Here is a 23,990-nt window from a genome sequence, read left to right as displayed (position 1 = left end):
TTTGAATTGAAAAAAAATATTCAAATAAAAGATTAAAAAAAACATTTAGATTGAGATATAAATCCTAGAAAAATAAAAATTCAAATAAAACATAAATAAAAATTTAAATAAAAAATATTTAGATTGAGATATAAATACCAGAAAGATGATAAATTTTTTAACCATCTATATTTACCTTCTATGAGATTGTTTTAAAACTCTCATATATTTTAGCTTAATCTTTTTTTAAATTTTATTTTCAAGTTGAACTTATTATTTTGACTTTTAAAATCATCAATTAATTATCCATTTAAAGTTTAAATTTAATACAATTCCATATTTTGAATTGATAAAAATTCAAATAAAAGATTAATATTCAAAAAAAAAAAAAGAGATTACGAGTCAGATAATTTTAAAAATAAAAAGATAACTATTTAGTGCAGACGTGAGATTGAAAATGAAGAACACATTAAAATTTATTGGATATGGGTTTATATTTTAAATGTATTTAATAGTTGATTTTTTATTGTTGATTATCCTGTTAAAATAACTCATGATTAAATTTATTTTCAGAAATTCATTTCCTTTGGGAACTAAACCAAAAATTTCTTCTTTTTTAAGTTTTTATTATTATTCAGATTGAGAGTTTGAATAAATGGAAGAGATCTCATATTACAAATGGTAATTTTTTTTCAATAATTTAAATATTTATATTCTTTATGTTTGTCAATTCAACTTTAATACATTTCCAAATCTTTTTTTTTTTAATTTTTTTATAATCATTCCAAAACCTATTTATGTTTAATGAATCAATATAACTAAAAAAACAAATAACATGGGAAAAAAAAATTTAACCACTAATTGAATATAATGGGAATTAAAATTAATTTTATTTTAATTCATTATACTATGAAGGATGATTAATGTAATATCTACTACTGATTAAAAAAGATTAGTGTTACTTTTATTTAATATTAGTCATTTTGTTTAATTATAATATGCCTTTGTTACTCTACTTTTAGTTGTCTGAAATAATTCTTAGAGAAATTAGCTATTATTTATGTATGATAGTTTTTTAAAAAATTTCAATAATGTGAAATATTAAATATTTTTAATGATGTGAAGTAAGGTTTATGTACACAAACTAAATAAAAATGTTAAAAAACACAAACTAAATAAAAAATATTTAATGAAAAAAATATTACGAGTCAAACAATTTTTAAAATAAAAAGATAATTATTTATATATGAACAAAAAAAAATAGAGAAAAAAAATATATACAAAAAAAAATATAACTATTTAGATTTGAGCTGAAAAATAAAAATTCAAATAAAAGATAAAAAAAAATTTAGATTGAGATATAGATCCTAGAAAAATAAAAATTCAAATAAAAAATAAAAAACATTTAAATAAAAATATTTAAATTGAGATATAAATCCCAAAAAGATGATAAATTTTTTAACGATTTATATTTACCTTCTATGAGTTTGTTGTAAAATTTGCATATATTTCAGGTTAATCTTTTTTAAATTTTATCTTCAAGTTGAACTTATTATTTTACCTTTTAAAATAATCAATTAATTATCCATTTAAAGTTTAAATTTAATACAATTCCATATTTTTAATTGATAAAAATTCAAATAAAAGATTAATATTCAAATAAAAAAGATTATGAGTTAGATAATTTTTTAAATAAAAAGATAGCTATTTATATAAGAATAACAAAAAAATAGAGATGAAAAATATGCAAAAATAAAAATATAACTATTTAGATTTGAACTACAAAATGAAAATTTAAATAAAAGATAACAAAATGTTTAAAATAAAAAGATTAAGATTGGGAGATAAATATGTTAGTTTGTTATAGAATTCTCATATATTTCAGTTTAATTTTTTTAAAGTTTATCTTCAAGGTGAACTTAATATTTTATCTTTTAAAATCTTCAACTAATTATTCATATAAATTTTAAATATGATAGCATTCTATAAATATCTTTTGTCTAAGCATAATCTTTTCAATATAAAAACAAGTTCCTGCAAAAGTAACCATGAACAGAAGATTGGGGAAGGAAAAAAATCAACATTGAGTCATTTCTGATCTCTTTTCATTGCCAAAAAGTCTTAAATATTTGATTGACATTTGAAATATGTACTTGCATGAGTCTTTACATTTGTGAGAAAGTGAGTTTATGTAAATGGATATTATTATTTTATTTTTAATTTTTTTTTGTTACAATCTTTTTTTTTTTCTTTATTTCTTTCTTTTTTGCTAATAATGTGTCATTTAATTGAGATTTTATTCTTTTTTTTTTAAAGCACTACTATTATCAATTTTTAAATCTCTTATTTATTTAGTGTGTTTAATTTTTTTTTTAGTGTAGATGTTAGATTGAAAATGAACACATCAAAATTTATTGGATATGAATTTATATTTTAAATGTATTCATCAGTTGATTTTTTATTGTTGATTATCCTGTTAAAATAACTCATGATTAAATTTATTTTCAGAAATTCATTTCCTTTGAGAACTAAACCAAAAATTTCTTCTTTTTTTAATTTTTTTTTTTATTATTCAGATTTAGAGTTTGAATAAATGGAAAAGATCTCATATTAAAAATGGTAATTTTTTTTGAATAATTTAAATATTTATATTCTTTATGTTTGTCAATTCAACTTTAATGCATTTCCAAATCTTATTTTATTTTATTTATTTATTTTTATAATCATTTCAAACCTATTCATGTTTAATGAATCAATATAACCAAAAAAAACAAATAACATGTGAAAAAAATTTAACCACTAACTGAATATAATGGGAATTAAAATTAATTTTATTTTAATTCATTATACTATGTGGGATGATTAATGTAATATCTACTATTGATTAAACAAAATTAGCGTTACCTTTATTTAATATTAATCATTTTGTTAAATTATATTATGCCTTTGTTATTCTACTTTTGGTTGTCTGAAGTAATTCTTAGATAAATTAGCTATTATTTATGTGATAATTTACTTAATGTATGATAGTTTTTTAAAAAAAATTCAATAATGTGAAATATTAAATATTTTTAATGATTTGAAGTAAGATTTATAGACACACACTAAATAAAAATATTAAAAAATATAGTCACATAGTAAATTTTATATGATAATTATTGATTTTATAAAATTCCGTGCATAGCACAGGTGATCACTAGTTTTCTAAATAAGCAAATGGATGGAAATTATTATTTTTTTAATCCACCTAAACTCAAATGAATAGCAAATGAAAGACTATCTAATCTAATTCGGTGGTGCTATTTGATATTGATTTGATGTTATGATTAGAGCACCAAAGTTGGACTTTTTTTTATCAAATTTAAATTTGATAAAAGAAAAGAGTAAAGGTTAGAATTTTCATTATATATCTAATGATTATAAAATAAGAATATAAATTTATAATTAATTTAAATCAAAAAAATTAGTACACTCTCGTTGAATAATAAAATGAAACCTATTCATTATAAATATGGAAGGAAGAGATTAACAATTTGAAAATATTTCAGTTGGTTTTGCAGCATTAAGTGGAGTTTTTGCAGATTGGATGCATTAGATAGGATACTCTCCGATCAGATTAGATTAAATAAAGTTATATGTATTAATTAGTACATTAATTGATAATGTGATATAATTTAATTTTTTTTTGATATTTATAATTTATATAATGATTAAGATTAATAATAATGTCATAATTAGTATTAGGACATTAGTTAATACCATGTCTAAAACTTTTCATCAAATTAAATATGCTTGAAGTGTTTCATCAAATTTGTAGGTAACCTTTGACAGGGATGGAACTAGAAGAAAATTATGGGGGTCATGACCTCCTATTTCTGTGAAAAATTTTGTTTGTCATTGCATTTTTAAAAATATATATCTTATTTCATAAATAAAATGGTCTCTAGTATAAAACACATATATCACATTATTCTCCAATCTCACATTCTCTTTTTATTTTCAATTAAAAAAATTTCTTTATCCTATTAAAAATTATTTCTATGATATTTGAATTTTTTTATGTGTATATATATAATTTACATATTGTATTGTACATACATGTGTTTGTATATATAGTGAAAAAAATATTATTCATTTTTTGACCCTTCCGGTAATGAATTTCTAATTCCGTCCTTGACCGTTGGCCTTTCAGACAATCTCCTTGCAAAATTGTCTTGTAGGTTATGGCCAATTTACACTAAATCAGTTGACTGGCCAGACATTCACATGGTCATCCTCCTAGTTGACCGATATTTTGATAAAAATTCAAAATTTTGTATTAAAATACACAATATAAAATGAAATTTTTACTCAAATTTCAAAAAATAAATAAAAATAAAAAACATTAGAAATGCTCTAAGTTGCATAGTAAAAGGGAGAGGATCAAAGTCTACACAAAACACTACCCATTTGGAATCAAAAGGTCCCACAATCCGACGTCGTACCGCTCATTAGAACAGAACCCCTACAAATACTGAACAACAGGAGATGAAGATATACATTTTGCTCCATAGAAGAACATGACAACCACAGCAAGCCTCATCTCCTGCAACTTCTCTTTCTTCCCACTCAAAAACACCCCCAAATTCAGAATCTCACCTCAAAACCCTAATTCCAAAACCCCATTTCTCAGAACATCAAGTTCATTTCACGGACCCACAATCTCTCACTCCCACAGAAAAAAGGGTCTGCTGCAAATATGCCTGAGTTCAATGAACACTCAGAATTCACAAAACCCACAAAACCCCGATTTGGAGAGAGAAGATTCTTTGGCAAGTGAGCTCGGTGGCCATGGAGGAAGAACAAGTAGTAGTCCTGGTGGGGATGGTGGGGACTGGACGACGTCGTTTCTGCTCTTCTTGCTGTGGGGTGGACTCATGTACTATATCTTCAACCTCACACCTAATCAGACTCCGGTACTGTTATGTTACAATGCAATTCAGTCATTTAATTGCTATTGCTGTATGTTTGTTTATTCGGTTGTAGATTACACTCTCCTCCAACCCTCCAGTTTTTTTTCATCAAATTTGAGTTAAAAAAAAGTAAATTTAATTTGAAGCACTCCAATCCTTTTATCAAATTTTCATCAAAATCTTTTGGTAAATTATGTAAATGGTCCTGTAATTTACCTGTTTTATCATTTTGGTCCTGTTGGTTCAATTTGATCAATTTTGTCCCGAATTTTACGGATTGTGTCAATTTGGTCCCTGTAGTTTATAGACACATCATTTGATTTTCCGTCCATCAGACTTAATCGCTGTTATTTATTGGACTAACATGACACAATCATAAAATTCAGAGACAAAATTGATCAAATTGAAACAACAGGGACCAAAATGATAAAACAGGTAAACTACAGGACTACTGCTGTAATTTGCCCAAATATTTTAAAAATTCTCCTCTTATTCCAAATTTCCCTTTTCATCAAATTTGATGGGAAAAAAATATATCAGTTTTTAGAGCATCTCCATTGCTTTATCAAATTTGAGTAAAAATTTAATATAATATGATGCATTTCAATAGTTTCATCAAATCTGGCTGGTCGTCCACCAATAGTCATCTGCAAAATTTGATTAAAGGTTAAACACTCCTGATTTGATGAAATTTTTGGTTTTCCTCTCATTTGATATGAGTTTGATGCCACAGTTGGAGTCCAAAAAGTAGCGGGTGTGTTTGGTTTGTATTTGTACAGTAGTTTTTGAGATAAAAAGTACGAAAGTTTGTTTAGTTTGCCGTTTTTCAGAAATGGTTTTGGAAAATTATTTTGAGAAGAGAGTTTTAAAAAAAGTGATTGATTTGATGTGTATGAGAGAGAGAGTAATTTTGAAAAGTAGGTAACCAAACAAAATTTTGAGATTTTTTTTGAAAAAATTTGTTTGATTTGATTACTCTTGAAAATTTGTTTGTAGAGAATTTTTTCCAAAATTTTTTCTGAAAAACAAACCAAACAAGGCCAGCGTGTTTCATCAAATTTAAATTTGATGACAAATCTGATACCAGGGTTGGAGATGGTCCTACAATGCTTCATCTTTTAAAATTTTCATCAAATTCAAATTTGACCAAGGATTTGATGATGAGTCTCAATTTTCAAGAAAAAAAATGATTGTCCCTTAATTTTATGAACATTTGATGAAAGAATTGGAGATGATTTGATGAGAGAAAAGGTGAAGGATTGAAGAAGCTCTAAAATATATCATTTGGTCCTTAATCTTTAATTGGATGGGATAATTTGGTGAGAAATGATAAGAATATGATGAGAACCCAAACTTGAACTCTTTTTTCATGTTTTGTTTGTAAGTTGAGTGAGAAATTGTGACAAAAGATGAAAAATGGTGAGAAAAAAGAACTCTCGTACCTATTTTATTTCTCACCAAAAGTGGTGAGATTTGGTGAAAAACAAGTTGATTGATTATAAAATTTTTATAATATCAACATTGTCCCTTAAAACACAAAGAAAGAAAAAGAAATCTCACTCATATCCATCTCTCACATGCTTTGCTTTCTTACTCATCCAAACATGATGGTGAGAAAACACAATCATTAATTTTCTTCTCTCACCCTATGATTCAAACTGAGTGTAAAGTTCACACATTAATTTAATATAATCCCTTCTCCTAATTGTTGTCAAAGAACATAGGAAAAATGCTTATATCACCCATTAAAAGGCATTAAAGACATTTTAATGCATTTATTTATGTCAAACACATTATGTATTTAGCTCTCATAATTAAGTGAAAGACTTGAATGTGCTTTTTTTTTTTTATAAATTATGCGCCTGATGTGAAGACGTGTGCGTTTTTTGCATGTTTTTTAGCCGGCAATTAGGATAGAGAGGACTATACTGAATTAATGTTTGAAGTTCAGGTTCCAATCGATACAAACATTAATGACCAAATGAATAAGTCGTATACATGAGGGACTATTTTTGTAAGTTACCATTGTTTCTTTGTTTGCTTTGGAATGGGTTTGGTTCGTTTTCATTGTTTCGCGAATTGTCAGTTCTGTTCTGATTCTCATTGCTGTTTGTCATTCCACAAATTATCAGTTCTGTTCTGGTTGCTTTTTTTTTTATTTATCAAAAAGTGATTTTGGTGATGTATTATCAAGTATTTTCTTTTGACAGTGAATTTCATTTCCATTTGTTCCCACCAGATGAGTCCTAACAAAGTTCCAGTCCACCGGCTATGTAGTTAACTTTCTGTTTTAAAATTGTGTGGTCACTTGGTCTATGTGATCATCACATATGAACATTAATGGGTTGATTGGTGGTGTTTATTTCTCACATGAGAGAGACAGGTTGAGTCCTGATCAAACTCAACAGGTATGAAACGAAGAGACGCAACTCTTCAGTTGGAGGGTTGTATCCTTTTTGAATGATTGTGTTTTGCAGCCATTTGTGCAATATAAATAGGCATGCTTATACAAGTTCTGGGTATCAATCATTGCCTCATCCACCAAGGCTATCCAGTATCTCTAGGACCATCAAATTGCTCTTTGCGCACGCTTTAATGTGTTCCCCTACATTTTTTTAAGTTAATAATGAGCTAAAATCCCTTATATGAAAAAAGAGAATAAACCAAGAAACACTTTCAGTGAGCCACTTGAAAATTATAGTCCTATGCATTTTGTTACTACCACCTTTTAGTACCATCCATTGCCACATTCGTGGTTTAATTTGTGACGCCTTGTTTAGAATCTGATGAGTTAGTTTTATTAAGTCATTTCTAAGTTAATTCCACTTTGGCTTTTGAACATTTTCAGTCAAGGGACATGTATTTCTTAGAAAAACTTCTGAATTTGAAGGGTGATGATGGCTTCCAGATGAATGAAGTACTTGTTTCTCTGTGGTACATCATGGGTTTGTGGCCTTTAGCATATAGTATGCTGCTGCTTCCAACTGGTAGAAGGTACATACCATCACTTTTTAGACCCATTTTATAGACCCATTTTATAGACCCAATGATAATGATATACAAGCTCACTTTTTAGACCCATTTTATAGACCCAATGATATGTAAGTGATATGATTGATTGATAATTAGAGAAAATATGAGAGAGAGTGTTACCTTTAATATCTGATTGGCACATCACTGGGCTTGAAAATTGGATCTAATTGTTGGTCTTGAATAGCAATGCTCATATGTATATACATATATATATATATATATATTCTTAAAATCATGCACCCATATTTTACTGCTTGAAGTTAGTTTATTCTGTTTGAGGATATAATTACATTGGATTTCTTTTGGTAAGTCTATATTTATTAATCACACTAGACTTCAGCAATCAATTTGGAATCATTTTGAGATAGCATGTAAGGATGCTTTCCACCGCTAATTGGATTGCATTACTTTCTATGCGTGTCTAACACCCTCAAGAGTAAAGATCTTAGGGTTGTAGGACTACAATTAGGCCTTTATTTTAATTTTTTTTTAAATATTTTGTTCTAGGGAGGATGGCAACTTATCATACTGACATTTCAAGTTTCCTTGTATATTAATGCCAAGGAGTTTAATTAATGTAATTTAACAAATCTTTAATTCTGCAGCTCAAAAAGCAAAATTCTTGTCTGGCCATTCCTCATACTTTCATGCTTTGGTGGTGCATATGCTCTTCTTCCCTATTTTGTTCTTTGGAGACCGCCACCTCCTCCTATTGAAGAAACTGAGTTTGGAAAATGGCCTCTTAATTTTCTGGAGTCAAAGTTAACTGCTGGGGTAAGATGGCCCTCTCTCTCTCTCTCTCTCTTTGTACTTGGATGGTGTTCCCTTGGCACTTTTTATTTCATATCTTGATTACTTGTAAAAAAAAGTAGTAGTTTTACTCTATGAATCATTCTTACACTAATAAACATTCAACAGGTAAGTTTGTTCGGTCTATGAATTAAAAATTTTATGGCCTTTGATTGGGTTGAATTGCCAAAAAATGATCAATGTACTTAAAAGCCTATTAATTCTCGGGGTACATCAACTATGAAATTCATGACTGCATTCAAGTTTCTTTCACATTACAGAGTTGGCAGAAAGAAAAAAAAAAAAAAATCTATGAAACACACATAGAAAAAGTTTATGCTAAACCTTTACTCCAAATTTGTAATATGAAATCACGTTCCATTTTTATTTCTTTAGCGATTGCACCCTCAAACCTCTTCCAAAACAAGCAGATCGCAATTTTAGTTTGTTACCTACCTTTCCCACAAGATCAGGGCCATTAGCTGACGATCACAAGAGAAGCTTTTAGTTGAAATTACATTCCCTCTCACATATTTTCACTTGCACTTCTTTTTTTCTTTATGAAGAACATTAAGAAACAAATCATAAGACGTTGTCTCCAAAAAATGGGGATCATTCTTGAAGTTGCTTAAGGACAATCCAATATGATGTTGTGTGTTTTCATGGTCATCTTGCTTTATGAAGAGTTGTCCTGATTTTGTCTAAGCTATAGGTATGTAGTTTTTTATCTGATCGGTAACATAATTTGCTTAGAAAAACAAAGTTTGCTAACTACACATCAGATATCACTTGCTGCAGGACTAGGTATTATCATTTATGCTGGTTTAGCTAATGGAGATGTCTGGAAGGAATTTTACCAGTACTTCCGGGAGAGCAAATTTGTAAGTGTTTCTATCATCTTTGGTCAGATACTTTCCATAACGCCTATTAATTATTATTTGAAACAACTTCATTCAAGTACACACCATATGGCCATGTCAATAGATAATGAGTGTGACATCTAATCAGGTTGTTCAGTGGTTGCATTGTGTGACCCCACCTTAATGAAGATTCTAGGTTTTGATGGCAACTTTTAGATCTTTGTTATCTTTTTCTGATATACGGTACAAGCAGAATCTTAATATTTGAAGGATCACTGCCAATGAAGTTCATGGCCGGCCAATCAAGGAAATGACAGCAAGCTTAGTTAGTCATGATGTCTGTTGGTATCATAAGATTGTGTGAACATGTTCCCTTTGATAGTTAGGCGATCTCACATTTTGCCAAACATGTAACACACTTACCCTGGGTACTAAGCCATTTTCCATGCTGCAGATCCATGTCACCTGCATCGATTTTACTCTGCTGTCGGCATTTGCTCCTTTCTGGATTTATAATGACATGACTACTCGGAAATGGTAAGAGTTTTATTGACCAGCACATCCAAATACCTCTTAACAAAATTCAATCTTAAAATTTTCATGTAGAATTAGTGAAAATCACTATTTTAGTACTTTTGCTTTTTTCCAGGTATGACAAAGGCTCATGGCTTCTTGCCTTGTCGGTAATTCCATTCTTGGGTCCTTCTCTGTATCTTCTCCTGAGGCCGTCATTAGCATCAGTACCTGTTACATTGAGCCCAACCTCTTCAGAAGAGAACTAGAACATACATTCCATAATTTGGTCTTCCTTCCCGGATTTGGAAGCCACTGCATCCAAACAGGCAGGACGAAAGTTGAACTGGGAAATTTCAAATGCCATCCAAACACATGTATATTCACATGAATATTAAATTCTACATGTTTAGAACCTCATTTCTTCTTCTTTTGGTGGATCTGTTTGGACAGAAGGATAGGCAACGGACCTAAATTCCATCTATTGGTTTAAACCTTTTTGTTGAGATAAATGAAGCCTGCTGTGAGAACTGTGAAAATTTAGGTGTCGTGTTTGTTAACGTTTTTGTTTTGTGTTTTCTATTTTTGTTTTGTTTTTTGTTTTTTTGTTTTTTTTTTTAAGGGTAAATTACACTGACACCCCCTGAGGTTTATGTTTATTACAGTTCTTTTCTCATTTTTTGGAAATTACATCTCCCTCCTAAGGTTTAAAGTTTTATTACAGATTCTCTACTTAGCAATTTAATTTTTTTAAATACCAATTTTGCCTTCACTGGGTAAATTACATTGACACCTCTCACATTTTGAAAATTACAATCCCCTCCCTAAAGTTTAAAGTAGCATTACCAATTGCTCTCTCGGTTAGTATATGTTGAAAAAAAATTTCATTGAAAAAAAAATTAATTGGGAAAAAAATTATTTGAAAAAAAAATAAATTGAAAAAAAATTTGTTAGTAAAATTTTTAAATTTTTGTTTAAAAATCAATATAAACTCATTTTTTGAATTTACATTTTTTCCTTAAATTTACAAATTGAGACAATTATTTATAAATCAAAAAAATTATCAAACAAGTTTTTATGACAGTTTTTTAAATTTTTGTAAATATAAATTGTAAACTGAAAACGAAATGGTTACCAAATAGATTTTAGATGGTAAAAATGTCGTAAAATTAACAAATAATTAAATAAGTTACCAACGTAAGAAATGACTTATCAAAAGATTCTTAGGCTATGTATGGTTTGATTTTTAGAAATTTTTTTAAAAAATTAAAAATTAATCTGGTGAAGAAATAAAAAATAAAAAAAAAAATTATCATTTTTATATAATTTTTATCTTTCGAGTGGTTAGAAATAATTTTTTACAAATTAAATTGAAACAGCCATACGTATGTATATAACCTGTTCAAAAGTTAAAATGAATATTATTTTTTACCCTTAAATGATAATTACCTTTTTTTTTAATTTCTTAAACAAATTAATTTTTAATTTTAAAAAAAAAATCTAAAAATCAAACCATACATAGTCTAAGAATCTTTTAATAGATCATTTCTTACGTTGGTAACTTATTTAATTATTTGTTAATTTTACAACATTTTTACCATCTGAGGCCTATTTAGTAACCATTTCGTTTTCAATTTTCAATTTATATTTACAAAAATTTAAAAAACTATTATAAAAACTTATTGATAATTTTTTTAGTTTATAAATGGTTGTCTTAGTTTGTAAATTTGAAAAAAAAAACGTAAATTCAAAAAATAAGTTTACATTGGTTTTTAAACAAAAATTTAAAAGTTTTACTAACAAAAAAAATTTTCAATTAATTTTTTTTTTCAAATAATTTTTTTCCAATTAATTTTTTTTTCAATGAATTTTTTTTCCAACTAATACTTACCGAAGGAGCAATTGGTAATGCTATTTTAAACCTTGGGGAGGGGATTGTAATTTCTAAAATGTAAGGTGTGTCAGTGTAATTTACCCAATGAGAGCAAAATTGGCATTTAAAAAAATTAAATTGCTGAGAGGGGAATCTGTAATGAAACTTTAAATCTCAGGGGAGATGTAGTTTCCAAAAAGTGAGGGAAGAATTGTAATAAATATAAATTTCAGGAGGTGTCAGTGTAATTTACCCTTTTTTTAAACTAAAAACGAAAACTTGTTTGTATATTTTTTTCATTTTAAAAAAAAAATGAAATTTATTTCAAAATTTAAATACAAAAAAATGTGTTTTTACTTGTTTTTAAAACAAGTTTTTACTTTCTCCTCTTGCTCACCACCTTTGGCCACCATGGGTGGCCACCGACCAAGACCAACCTCCTCTTGGGGTTGGAGAGCTCTGGCCAACTTTGGCATCCTTCCGGCCACCTTGTAACCTTCGGCAACATCCAAACACTCACTCTGGTGGACACCTCAAGCCACCCACCACTACCAATCACCACATCCATCTATCATCCATCATCGGCCACCAACTCCAATAACTCGTCAAATATATATTTTTATTTTTTTTCACAATATTTTTATACACCAAGCAAGTTTTTTATTTTATTTTTTATTTTTTTTTACAAAAAACTAAAAACGTTCAAGAACAAGGTTTTACAGCATATTCAATGGTTTGCTATTGGAGCTACCAAAACTAAAATATAGCAGCAGTGTGCAAAAATTGGTGCTTCAATGGTTGAAAATGACAGCTGCCAAATTTGACAAATGCAAAATGTGCCAACTCAATTAAAAGCCAACTGTTTCCTTCATTTCCTCCCTCCCTCATCCTTCCAAGCAAAACAAGGCCAAATTAATTTTTTGGTCCAAATTCACTATAAAACAAAAAACAAAAAAAAATTAAAACAAAAATTTGTTTAAAACATAAATTGTTTAATTTTTTTTAAACAACAATTGTTTCACCATTCTGAATAGAAATTTCAACATAAATTAACAAATCAGTTAACAATCTGGCCAAATTAACAGAAGCAATCAACAAATTAAAAAACAAAACAGGCAATTTTAACAAATCTCAACCAATCATAGTATACATCTCACACAATACGAACAAAATTGAAGGAAATAAATACCTAGATTTCAAGTTGTTCATATTTCAAACAAAATCAACAATCATCTTCTTTGTTCTTGATCTCCATCTTCTCCATCAAAAAGTCGATTTGAAACAATGATTTTAAGGGTTTGGGGTTAGGGTTTCAAAATCGAAAAGAGAACCATAGTCGACTGGTAGTTAGGATTTTGAGGGTTGGAGAAGGGGGTTAGGGCTTTAAGAGTTGGAGATCGGCGAACTGGTGGTGGCTGCGATGGTGGTTCTGGTAATTCTAATGAAGAGAGAAAGAGAGAGAGAGAGAGAGAGAGAGAGAGTCAACTAATTTTGGAAAGAGAGGGCTCGGTGAGTGTGAGTGAGAGATAATGGGTCGGTGATGAGGAATGAAGAGAGGGAGACGACTGGTTTGGAGAAGAGAGGGATGAAAATTGGTGTGTATGAAAGAGAGAAAGAGGATTGGTCTTGGGGAAGTGTGTTGAATTTTATCACTTGTTATTTGCACGATCTTAGGACCTAACAGTTTATTGTCTCTGACTTCCGTCCAACATAGAGGTGATCGACATCTCCTTCCATACAGTGCTTCATACGGTGCCATTCTAATGCTTGCTTGGTAGCTGTTGTTATAGGCGAATTCCACCAAAGGTAGGTGCTCATCCCAGTTACCTTTAAGGTCTAATACGCATACACGTAACATGTCTTCCAAAGTCTGGATTGTTATTTCAAATTGCCCATCAATTTGTGGGTGACAAGCAGTGCTAAACTCCAATGTGGTTCCTAGGGCCTCTTGCAATTTGTTCCAAAAGTGAGACACGAAGCAGAGGTCTCGGTTAGACACCATTGAAACTGGAGTGCGATGCAAACAAATAATTTCTTTGATGTATAAAGTGGCAAACTTGTTAAGGGAGTACATGATTTTGATTGGCAGAAAATGCGCCAACTTTGTCAATCAGTCTACTATAACCCATATTGCATCATTCTTCGAAACTATCTGTGGCAGGCCGACCACGAAGTCCATAGTAATATGCTTCCATTCCATTCAAGAATAGGGAGTGGTTGTAGCATTCCTGCATGTCTCTGATGTTCTGCTTTAACACACTGACAATGTTGGAGACGTGGCTTGCTATGTCTCGTTTCATTCATATCCACCAGTAGTGTTCCTTTAGATCGGGATGCATCTTCGTATTGCTAGGGTGGACTGCAAACCTCTAGATATGAGCTTCTACCAATATCTTCTTTTTAAGTTCCGGAATGTCGGGTATGCAAATTCAATTCTAAAATTTTAGCATCCTATTGCTTACGGTGAAGTCAGGATCAGGCGTACTCCTTTGCTACTCGTACTTTTTCTTTAAAAAATTATCTTCATATTGGCGTGCTTTAATTTCCTTAATCAAAGTGGGTTCCACGGTTATATTCTTTAAAAATTTATCGTCATATTGGTGTGCTTTATTTCCTCAATCAAAGTGGGTTCCACGGTTATATTGGCTAGCAGTCCATTGATCTGGCAGAAAACGAGAGTGCACACCAAATTTCTGGTCGTTTTTCAGCTCAGTGCGTTTGTCACCACGTTAGCTTTGCTTTGATGGTGATAGATCTCTACATCGTAGTCTTTCATAAATTCTAACCACCGCCATTGCCTCATATCCAGTTCCTTTTGTGTAAACAGATATTTAAGACTTTTGTGATCAGTGTAAATCTCATAAGTTGCACCGTAGAGATAATGGCGCCAAATCTTGAGGGTGAAAATCATCGCAGTTAACTCTAGATCAGGGGTTGGGTAGTTCTTCTCGTGAGTCTTTAGTTGTCGCAAGGCATAAGCAATGACTTTTTCATTTTGCATAAAAACGTAACCCAAACCATTATATGAGGTATCACTATAAATGACGAACCCATCTGTTCCCACGAGGAGTGCTAGTATAGGAGTTGACACAAGTCTGCTTCCTAACTCCTGGAAGCAACGCTCCTGTTTGTTAGTCCATTCAAATGGTGTGTTTTTCTGAGTTAGTTGGGTCAAGGGTGATGCTATCTTTGAGAAATCTTGCACGAAGCATCGATAATAGCCAATTAGATCTAAGAAACTTCAAATTTCAGGCACCTTACACTACTAGAAAATTGGTTTTTTGCGTCTTTTTTTTTTTTTTTTTTTTGCGACTGTCTATTTAATCATAGCAAAAAATATACTATTTTCCAAGTCTAGTTTATGTATGTGCTTTATTCCTCTTATTTTCTTTTATTTATATTTGCCCTAGTCAGCCTTGCTCAAACTCTCAACATTGTTTTCTTTCTCTCGCTCGCCCAAACACAGGTATGAATCATTCTTCCTCTCTTGATCTCTCAATATCTCTCGATCTCTCAATTCCTCTCTCTCTCTCTCTCTCTCTCTCTCTCTCTCTCTCTCTCTCTCTATGTATGTATGTATATATTTGCTAGAGTTTAGATCGATACATTCATCTACCCTTCACGATTTCTATTCTTCAATTTATGTTCTTTGCGATTTCTTCTTATGATCGATGCCTTCAATATCATTTGGAATTATGTTCTTCACAATTTCTTCAAAGGTACGTGATTTTTGTTTTTCACTATTTCATTTCATGTAGTTTCAATTTCCAACAGATAATCACTCTGTTCGTACTCTCTTCTTCTCTTCAATCATTGTGTTTCCTCTTTCTATCTACTTCTTATATTTCAATTGTTGTTCACTGAGGCCATATTTATATTTCAATTCTTGATCATTTTTATTGTGATTTTTGAGCATCAATACTTTTTTCAACATATGCAAAAATTACTACATATATAGGTCAATGGTGATATATATAGAATTGTGGACCTTTGATTAATTTCATTGATATACCTATAGTTGTTGCTGTGGATTGCAATTGAATTCCTTTAGATTGTGTTTTATTGAGAGATTCTCTGAGAGCAATGGATTTCGGCCAAGGTTTTCTCATTCTCTCTTTCATTCTTCTTCTGATTCAGGTATAGTTTGCAAAGAATCAATTATAATTTTCGTTCTACTAAGCTTTCTGATTTCAATACAGTATACAACATAAATGCATGTTTTGATTTCATTATAATTTGTATATGTTGATTACAATTTCAATCTGTGTACTGCTTTTCATTACAAGTTAGATTTGAATTTGATTTTCTCTGTGATTAAACATTTTCAAAGTTCCTTGTGTGTTTCATAATCTTTGTGATGTTAATTGATTGTGATTTGAATTGTAAGGTTAGCCTTTGGAGAAGCAACAAGAGCAGATCCAGAATATTTATGAATTTGATATTGACAACTCTAATGGTTGTGCTATGCTTTAGGTTATTCAAAGTTTTTCTCTAAAGCACTTTAAACTACTACTATTAACAATCTAGTCCCCAAAAGTTATTAATAAATCTGATATAGATAAGCTTGGATATGGTCAAACTACCTATGTATCATTATATCCTCCTTTTCTCATCTCATCATTCTTATTCATGTAATTGCGCTTGATGATCGGATGTGTAGCTAAAGAAGGAAATATAGAAAGTATGCTTTTAGTTAAAATGGGCTTGAAGGAGCTTGTTTCATGTGGATTTTCATTTCATGTTTTTAGGTTATTCATTTCATGTGGATTTTCATTTCATGCTTTTAGGTTATTCATTTCATGTTTTTAGGTTACTCTTTAAATTTAGATTTATTCTTTTGGAGAACTCAGTAGTGAGAAAACATGTTGTCACTATAGTGAGTGGATGAAATTTCCATTTTGAGCTTAATGTATTGAGGCCTATGATTGCAAATGCTCTTCTACATGTAAGTCAAGCTAGCATTTTATAGATATAAATTGGGAAAGGCATATGATATATTAGACATGTAATTTAAGAGCCTAGGTTCCTTTTAGGAGGTACAAAGGATGTTAGTGCATATGATCATTAGCCACAACTACCATGTGCAAAAATATGTATGTCCTTGTTGAAGTTTGATATTCTCTTGTGTGCTTTAATTAGTGCTATGTTCATCAATACAGTTGAGTACATTGTGCACTATCGTAAATTAATGGCATAATGTACTATGGTAATTGATCTAACACTTCTGAATTGAAAGTGGTGCTTAAGAGCCCATGTTCTAGGTTTGAAACCTAGATGGAAGGCTGGCCTAATTTTAGGGATGGAGGGTTGAGTTTGTGTGAGTAAAAAGTTAAGGCTATGTGTGAGTGTTGTGAGATGAGGGTTGAGTGGCTTCAGGCCCCAAATTGCTTATCTTTATATTTCCTTGCAGGTAACATAGCTGGTACGAAATGTAAGGAAATTTTTTGTTGTGGGATGAGTGATGTGAGCTCTAAATTTTCTGAGATTGATATTTTCTATTTAATGTTTTAGCCTACTGTATCTCATTCACCAGTCATTCAATTATGAGTGAGATGTGTTGGTCACCATTATAGTCATCACTATAATCTGTTGTTTTCTAATTAACCTCATATGCTCTACTCATGGAGGTAGGTGACTTTTGTGTTATACTTGAAAACGAATTGAAAATCATTAAATTCTTTGTACCCTTTTCTTGACGTCAAATGTAATTGGAATGCTTGTGTATGTTACGAAATGATATCCTAGTTAATGGACCTAGTTTGGCTGTGGCAACCCCCAGAACTGTAATAATCAGTGATAATATGAATTAACTGAGAAAATAATGTTATATTCTTCCTAGATTTCAAGAATCCCATGCATTAAAAAAATAACTAAAAAAGAGGATAATAGATGAGCAGAATTGTTTAATGTGAACTCATAAAATGTTAAATTACTGGTGCATACAAATGAGATCAAGTGATAAATAGATACAAAATAGGTCAAGACTTTTGAGGGAAATTAGTGAAATTACTGATAAGATTACAGATGATATTGTTGACTATGGAGACCCTCAAACGCCAATGATTGCCCATCTAGAACTTGTTTTTGCTTCTCCAACGAAATCCCAGCCATATTACCAATATCATCGGCTCTTTGTTGGAGAGTGTTCATTTTTGAAGACATTGCATTTCCAACTTTATTGATCTCCTCCTCAATTTCAATAGCTTGATTCTTCAAGTTACTTATTTCTTCGCCAACTTTATTGGAAGATTCATGCAGCTTTGCCATCGATTCTTCTAACTTGTCCTTCATCGTTGCTTGTTTTTCTTGTAGTTCTGACTGAGAAGCTGCAATTTCCTTGGATTGCTCATAAACTGCTTCTGTATCCCTTAACACGAGGTTAACTTGATCTTCAACATTCTGTGTCAATTTCGCCACTTGTTGGGTTTGAACGTCAATCGACGCCAAAGAATCATGTATAAGGTGCGAATTCTGCAACAAACCCTCTACTTTCTCTTCTATGGTCTCTAATTTGTCTTCTGCAAATTGGGCAGAATTTTTGAACTCATTCACCAATCTCTCTGTTTGATGCTTGAATGCATCAATCCTTCAATACCATGAAATCAAAATTCTAGTCAGTGACTGTACTAAAACCAATGAACTTGGATATACATAAGTTATACGTATATGCTTTACTGTGATTGATGGCAGATGGAGTTGGTTTCAAGATAAAACTTCATATAGATCTTCCACGCATTCTTGTGCAATTTTGTGAGGCATTTCAGCATGCTAGATTTTGCATTGCAATGAGGAAAAGGAGGCCTGCCAGAGTCTTTCTAGAAGCAATCGCTGAGATGCCAAGCAAGTCTAGACCGCTTCTCTTCACCAGCTAGGATCTCCGAACATCCAGCAAAAAGATTCTGGTAAGCATTTTACCAACACGAATTTGATGTAACCATCTTTTTTCTAGCATTCTCAACTAGTTGGATTCCCTTTCGGTTGTTTAGACTTTCTATAGAGAATTCTCCCACTACGTCATTGAAAATTACTCCATTCTCTAAAGGGTTCTCAGTAAGAGTCTTTTTAGAGGAAGAGAACCAACTCCATGAATGAGAATGAGAGTCCTGTGAAAAAGAAAAAAAAAAAAAAAAAAAGAGAGAAGCAGGAATAGAGGATAATGGTGATTTTGATGACCCATCTATGTTTCTTTATTGATTGATTATCTGTTATCTGAATCTATCATCAATATGATATCAAACCTGCTTTAAAGGCCAAAATCAACCAATATTAGTAAGCTTCTTATAGATATGTAAGTGTATTCACACTAGTATTAAGTTTTCCTTCAATGTGCAGTATTAGGTTAGATGTTTTCCCACATATATAAAATATTAAAAGAATTCATAGGTTTGTTTGAATTTGACAATTACAGTTATAGAAGGACAATTTAGAAATGAGAAAAATTGTGACAAAAATGTTCATACCATAGATAGGATAGAAATATAGATATAATAGTATAGTATAGTATATATATACAGGAAGAGAAATAGGGGAGAGGTAAAGAGTATTAAGACTTGGAGAGCAATGAATAAAGTGAAAAGGTCACAAACTGAAAAGGACAGATTTGGAAAGAGACAATTATAAAATAATGGGTAGAAAAGGGAAAGAAGTTTCGGATTCCCCTGTTTTCATTACCTATCCCAATCCTCTGTTTCCATGTTGCCACAATGTCAGTGTAAGTGGTTCCTATTCAGCAATAATCAAGATGACTAAGTCTGTTGTAAATGTGTCACAGCCTACTTACTAAAGCAAAGAAGTTTCTAGGAAGTTAAATAACCCCAGCCATGTTAAAGGTGATAATCTTAGTGTGTTTCGTTATTCTTATCCTTTTTGTTTTGTTTTTCTTTTTGTCCTTATTGTCCGAATTCCTGTGAACAAGAAGAACAAGAAAAAAGGCTACAAAGAGGAGTTAGAAGTGCGCCTTGTATCGCTAATTGCATCATTATTTGGCAATGACAATTGGTTATTGACACTTTCTGTAGCTAGCTTCTTGGATTATGTATTTTTACAAGGAATTGCAGCTTGAATAGCATTTTTTAAAGCCCAAAATTAAAGATGGTTTGGCCAAATTTGTCTCAAATAAATGGTTTGGTGCTATTATTTTCAGATCTTATTTGGTAGATTTGTTTCAAAATATTCGTTGCTAGAAGCTATTATTGTACTATTTATAAAATATTATTGAAATTTATTTGCGACAATAACAAGATGGTTGTTAATATATTATAGGCATTTTTTTTTCTTTTTTGCGACGGCAAAACATCAGTCGCCATAAGTAAGTTAGGCGGTTGCAAATAGTTTGCGACTGCTATTTTGTGGTCGCAAAACGTATTTGCCACTCCCACATTCTCGACCTCCATTTGCCGTCGCATGGGCCGTTGCAAAAAGTCTTTTGCAATTGTATTTCTATTATTTGCGACGACTTGTAACAGTCGCAAAAAATACTTCTTTTAGTAGTGTTAGTAGGTCATGGCCAATCCACGATTGCTGCAACCTTTTGAAGGTCAACTGAGATGCCATCCTTGTTACTGACGTGACCGAGGAAGTATACACTAGTGATCCAGAATTCGCATTTCTTCAACTTGACATAAAGTTTGTGATCATGTAGTGTTTGTAAAACTGTTCGCAAGTGCTGCTCATGGTCTTTAAATGACTTGGAGTAAATAAGAATGTCATCAATAAAGACAATGACGAACTCATCAAGGTAGGGTTTGAATACTTAGTTCATGAGGTCCATGAAAGCTGCTGGAGCATTTGTGACACCAAAAGGCATGACAAGAAACTCGTAATGCCCATAACGTGTTCAGGAGGCAGTCTTTTCGATACTTTCCATTTGGACTTTTAGTTGATGGTAGCTAGAACGCAAGTCAATTTTCAAGAATACTTGGGCGCCTTGAAGTTGATCAAACAAGTCATCGATTCGTGGCAGAGAGTATCGATTCTTGATGGTGACCTTGTTCAGCTCCTAGTAATCGATGCATAACCTCATCGTGCCATCCTTTTTCTTCACAAAAAATACCGGAGCTCTCCAGGGTGAGGTACTAGGTCGAATGAAGCCTTTGTCCAGTAGTTCCTAGAGTTAAGTCTTCAGTTCTTTCAATTCCGTCATTGACATGTGGTAAGGGACTTTTGATATTGGTTAGGTACCAGGTTGAGTTTCAATGGTGAATTCAATATTCAAGTCAACCGGGGTACCAGGTGGCTCTTAGGAAAGAAATCCGGGAATTCTCAAATCATGGGGATTGCATCAATGGTGGGGACTACTTTTTGTGTATCGATCACATAACAAATATAACTACAACAACTTTTTCTTAGAAGTCGTTGGGCTGTCATAGAGAATATAAGACAAGTAGGGGTGGAAACTCCAATCCCATCAAATACAAGCTCAAGTTGGTTTGGAAATCGGAGGGGGACTTTTTTGGCTTTACGATCGATAGAGGCGTGGTTAGCAGCCAACCAATCCATCCCTAAGATCACATCAAAGTTCCTAATGCGAAGGGGAATCAAGTCTACGTATAAGGTTTTTCCTTTTAAGGATATAGTACATGATCTGTATACATCAATACTACAGGCAGAATTACCAGAAGAAAAAGACAAACAATATATATCCTAAGGGTTCGGGTGTTGATGCCAACTTGGCAGCAAAGTGTGGTGCAACAAAAGAATGAGTTGAACCAGAGTCAATAAGAACATGAGCTAAATGACCACAGATAGAAAGTGTACCTGACACAACGTTTTCGGTAACTTCTGGTTTTCCAAGTACCAAAGCAAAAGCCCTTCCTTGGCATCTTGGGTCCTTCCTCCCTTCTCCAGGTCCTGTGGGTTTTCTAACTAGGCCAGAGGGGCTGGCTGTAGAATTGATAAGCTTTGGACAATGCCTCAGCAAGTGGCCCACTTGACCGCACTTAAAGCATGCTCCCGTATCTCGATGGCATTGTCCCCAGTAAGCCTTTCTACACGTAGGGCAAGTTAGAATGGTGCTACCTCTGGGGTTAGTAAAACCTAGATTTCCTGGGCTGGTTGTACCCCTATTCACCCTCTTGGAAGGCGCAACACCGGATCTTCTGTTGTCTTTTTTCCAAAATCGCTTTTTTTGGCTTGGTTCCCTAGAGCGTGCGGCTTTAATTCCTTTTTCGGCAATGTATGTTCAGTCTACCACTTCCACATAGGTTGGTGGTTTCAAAACCTCAAGCCTATCTTTGATTTCAGCATCCAATCCTGCTTCGAATTTTCTTGTTTTTCAAGCTTTGGTAGGGATGACATATGTCGCAAATTGAGCAAGTTGTGTAAACTTGCTCTCATATTCAACCACCATCATGGTTCCTTTCTTTAGATGTATGAATTCCGATGCCTTTTATTCCCGCAACGAATTTGGGAAGTATTTTGCATAAACACTTCCAAGAATCTTGCCCAAGTCACGATTCTTCTTTCTCCAAGGTGAGAAACCACCATTCCTGGGCATGATCTTTGAAAGTGAAAGCGGCAAAGTTACCTTCTGTCTTTCGGTGCAGGGTAAGGTGCAAAAAATCTTTTCTATGTCTTTAACCCAAACGTCTGCTACCATTGGGTCTGGATCACCGGTAAATATGATGGGTTTCAAATCTTGGAATTGTTTTATGGTAACCGGCTCTTCTCGCCGTTCTGGCATCCCATTGTTGATGTTGGTCTGCAAGGCTTGCAAAAAGCTAGTAACCGCTCTTTCCATGATTCTTTCCATCGATTCAGTGCCACTAACTGATGATTCACTTCCGTTACCATTACTGGTCATTCTACAAAGTAATAAACGAGGCATTATATTCATAACGCAACATATAAATAAGCATATATAGCGTAATATATATAAAATACCAACTTTACTATTTTTATAAATAAGATTACATCCTTGTCCAAAAGTCAAAATATGTTAGTGTCTCATCCCTATGGTACAAAAACAAAATATGGATCAGAACCCATCATGGTTAGCTTACAAAAGAATTTTCTTCTCCAAAATCTAAAGTGGTGGGTCAAACAACCATGTAAAGCAGTATTGCATAAAAAGCTCAAATTCACATCCTAACTGGACCACACCAAAACAAACCCATGCGGCCTGGACGGTGTAAATGAGGATGGACTGCATGTAGCCCCAAAACGCTCGATCGACGATCCATCCAAGTTGCTTAATGTATGATAGGCCATTACTAAAATCAATATTTTGAATATTAATAATTTCTAACGGGTTAAGGACATTGGTGAAGATGTAGTCCTCGGAGTACACATTTCCCCTTCTTGCAACAAAATCTAGGGGAAAAAGGCCAATGATGTAGTGCGGGTGGTCATATCCTAGGGCAAGGCCGAGCACACGGGTGGGTCCGAGAAATCATCCGCGCATGTAGGCATGACTTTACCTCCATAATAAGTATGGTGCATCAGTAGGATCAGTTTGTATATAGATTGGCCGACCCATCAATTGGGCATGGCCTGGATGTAGATGTAGTATCCTAATTATATTCTCCGAGTCCCCTCATCCTTCGGGTGAGGCGGAGGCAGGGTGCTCTGCTAAAATATCCTCCAAATTGATAGCCCTAAGCTCCTTCCAAAATGCCTCATCAAGGTTAAACTCGGACATTCCTACATTACCAGAATAAATGTGAGATTTTACATAAAAGAACTTAAATGAACCATTGCTCTGATACCACATTTCTCACGACCTAACCCCAGAGGCTTAGAGTTGGAATCACAACTTACTAAATAATTGTTAATTGTAACAAATTAAGTGGCGCAAGCGGAAGCAAAATGGAAGTAAGAAAATAATTAAACAGAAAATTAACCTCATTCGACTATTTTGATAAAAGAAAGTACATCTATAGGGCTTTTATTTATTTTTTATTTAGTGACCAGCCCTCAGTAAAAAAAAACAAAACAAAACAAAACAAAAAACAAAAGGAAGAAAAGGAAAGAAAAACAAAATAACGGATCAGC

At 32.2% G+C, this 23,990-nt stretch overlaps 2 protein-coding genes across 3 annotated transcripts; one reads left to right on the top strand and one right to left on the bottom strand.

Moving 5' to 3' along the window:
• The first annotated feature begins 4,485 nt into the window (after window positions 1-4,485).
• On the top strand, window positions 4,486-10,665 carry LOC114318941 (uncharacterized). Of its 2 annotated transcripts, none has more exons than XM_028265918.2 (6): window positions 4,486-4,934; window positions 7,780-7,925; window positions 8,570-8,738; window positions 9,536-9,634; window positions 10,068-10,150; window positions 10,263-10,665. In XM_028265918.2, the coding sequence occupies exons 1-6, from the start codon at window positions 4,539-4,541 to the stop codon at window positions 10,393-10,395; spliced, it is 1,026 nt and encodes a 341-aa protein (XP_028121719.2). In that variant the 5' UTR covers window positions 4,486-4,538; the 3' UTR covers window positions 10,396-10,665. The 2 variants fall into 2 exon arrangements, with proteins under 2 accessions (XP_028121719.2, XP_028121720.2); XM_028265919.2 differs by having other exon boundaries at window positions 4,508-4,934; window positions 7,822-7,925.
• Window positions 10,666-17,892: 7,227 nt separating this feature from the next.
• On the bottom strand, window positions 17,893-22,800 carry LOC145796274 (protein GAMETE EXPRESSED 1-like). Its single transcript, XM_082881345.1, has 3 exons — window positions 22,525-22,800; window positions 18,915-19,102; window positions 17,893-18,585 (listed from the first exon to the last, which is right to left on the bottom strand). The coding sequence occupies exons 1-3, from the start codon at window positions 22,798-22,800 to the stop codon at window positions 18,018-18,020; spliced, it is 1,032 nt and encodes a 343-aa protein (XP_082737471.1). The 3' UTR covers window positions 17,893-18,017.
• Between the last annotated feature and the right edge of the window lie 1,190 nt (window positions 22,801-23,990).

This window comes from Camellia sinensis, chromosome 7 (assembly GCF_055761805.1).
Source record: "Camellia sinensis isolate YWXY chromosome 7, ASM5576180v1, whole genome shotgun sequence".
In the NCBI taxonomy this organism is placed as follows: Eukaryota; Viridiplantae; Streptophyta; class Magnoliopsida; order Ericales; family Theaceae; genus Camellia; species Camellia sinensis.
The sequence above is the reverse complement of the archived record's forward strand: the minus strand, read 5'-3'. Positions and strand labels throughout refer to the sequence as shown.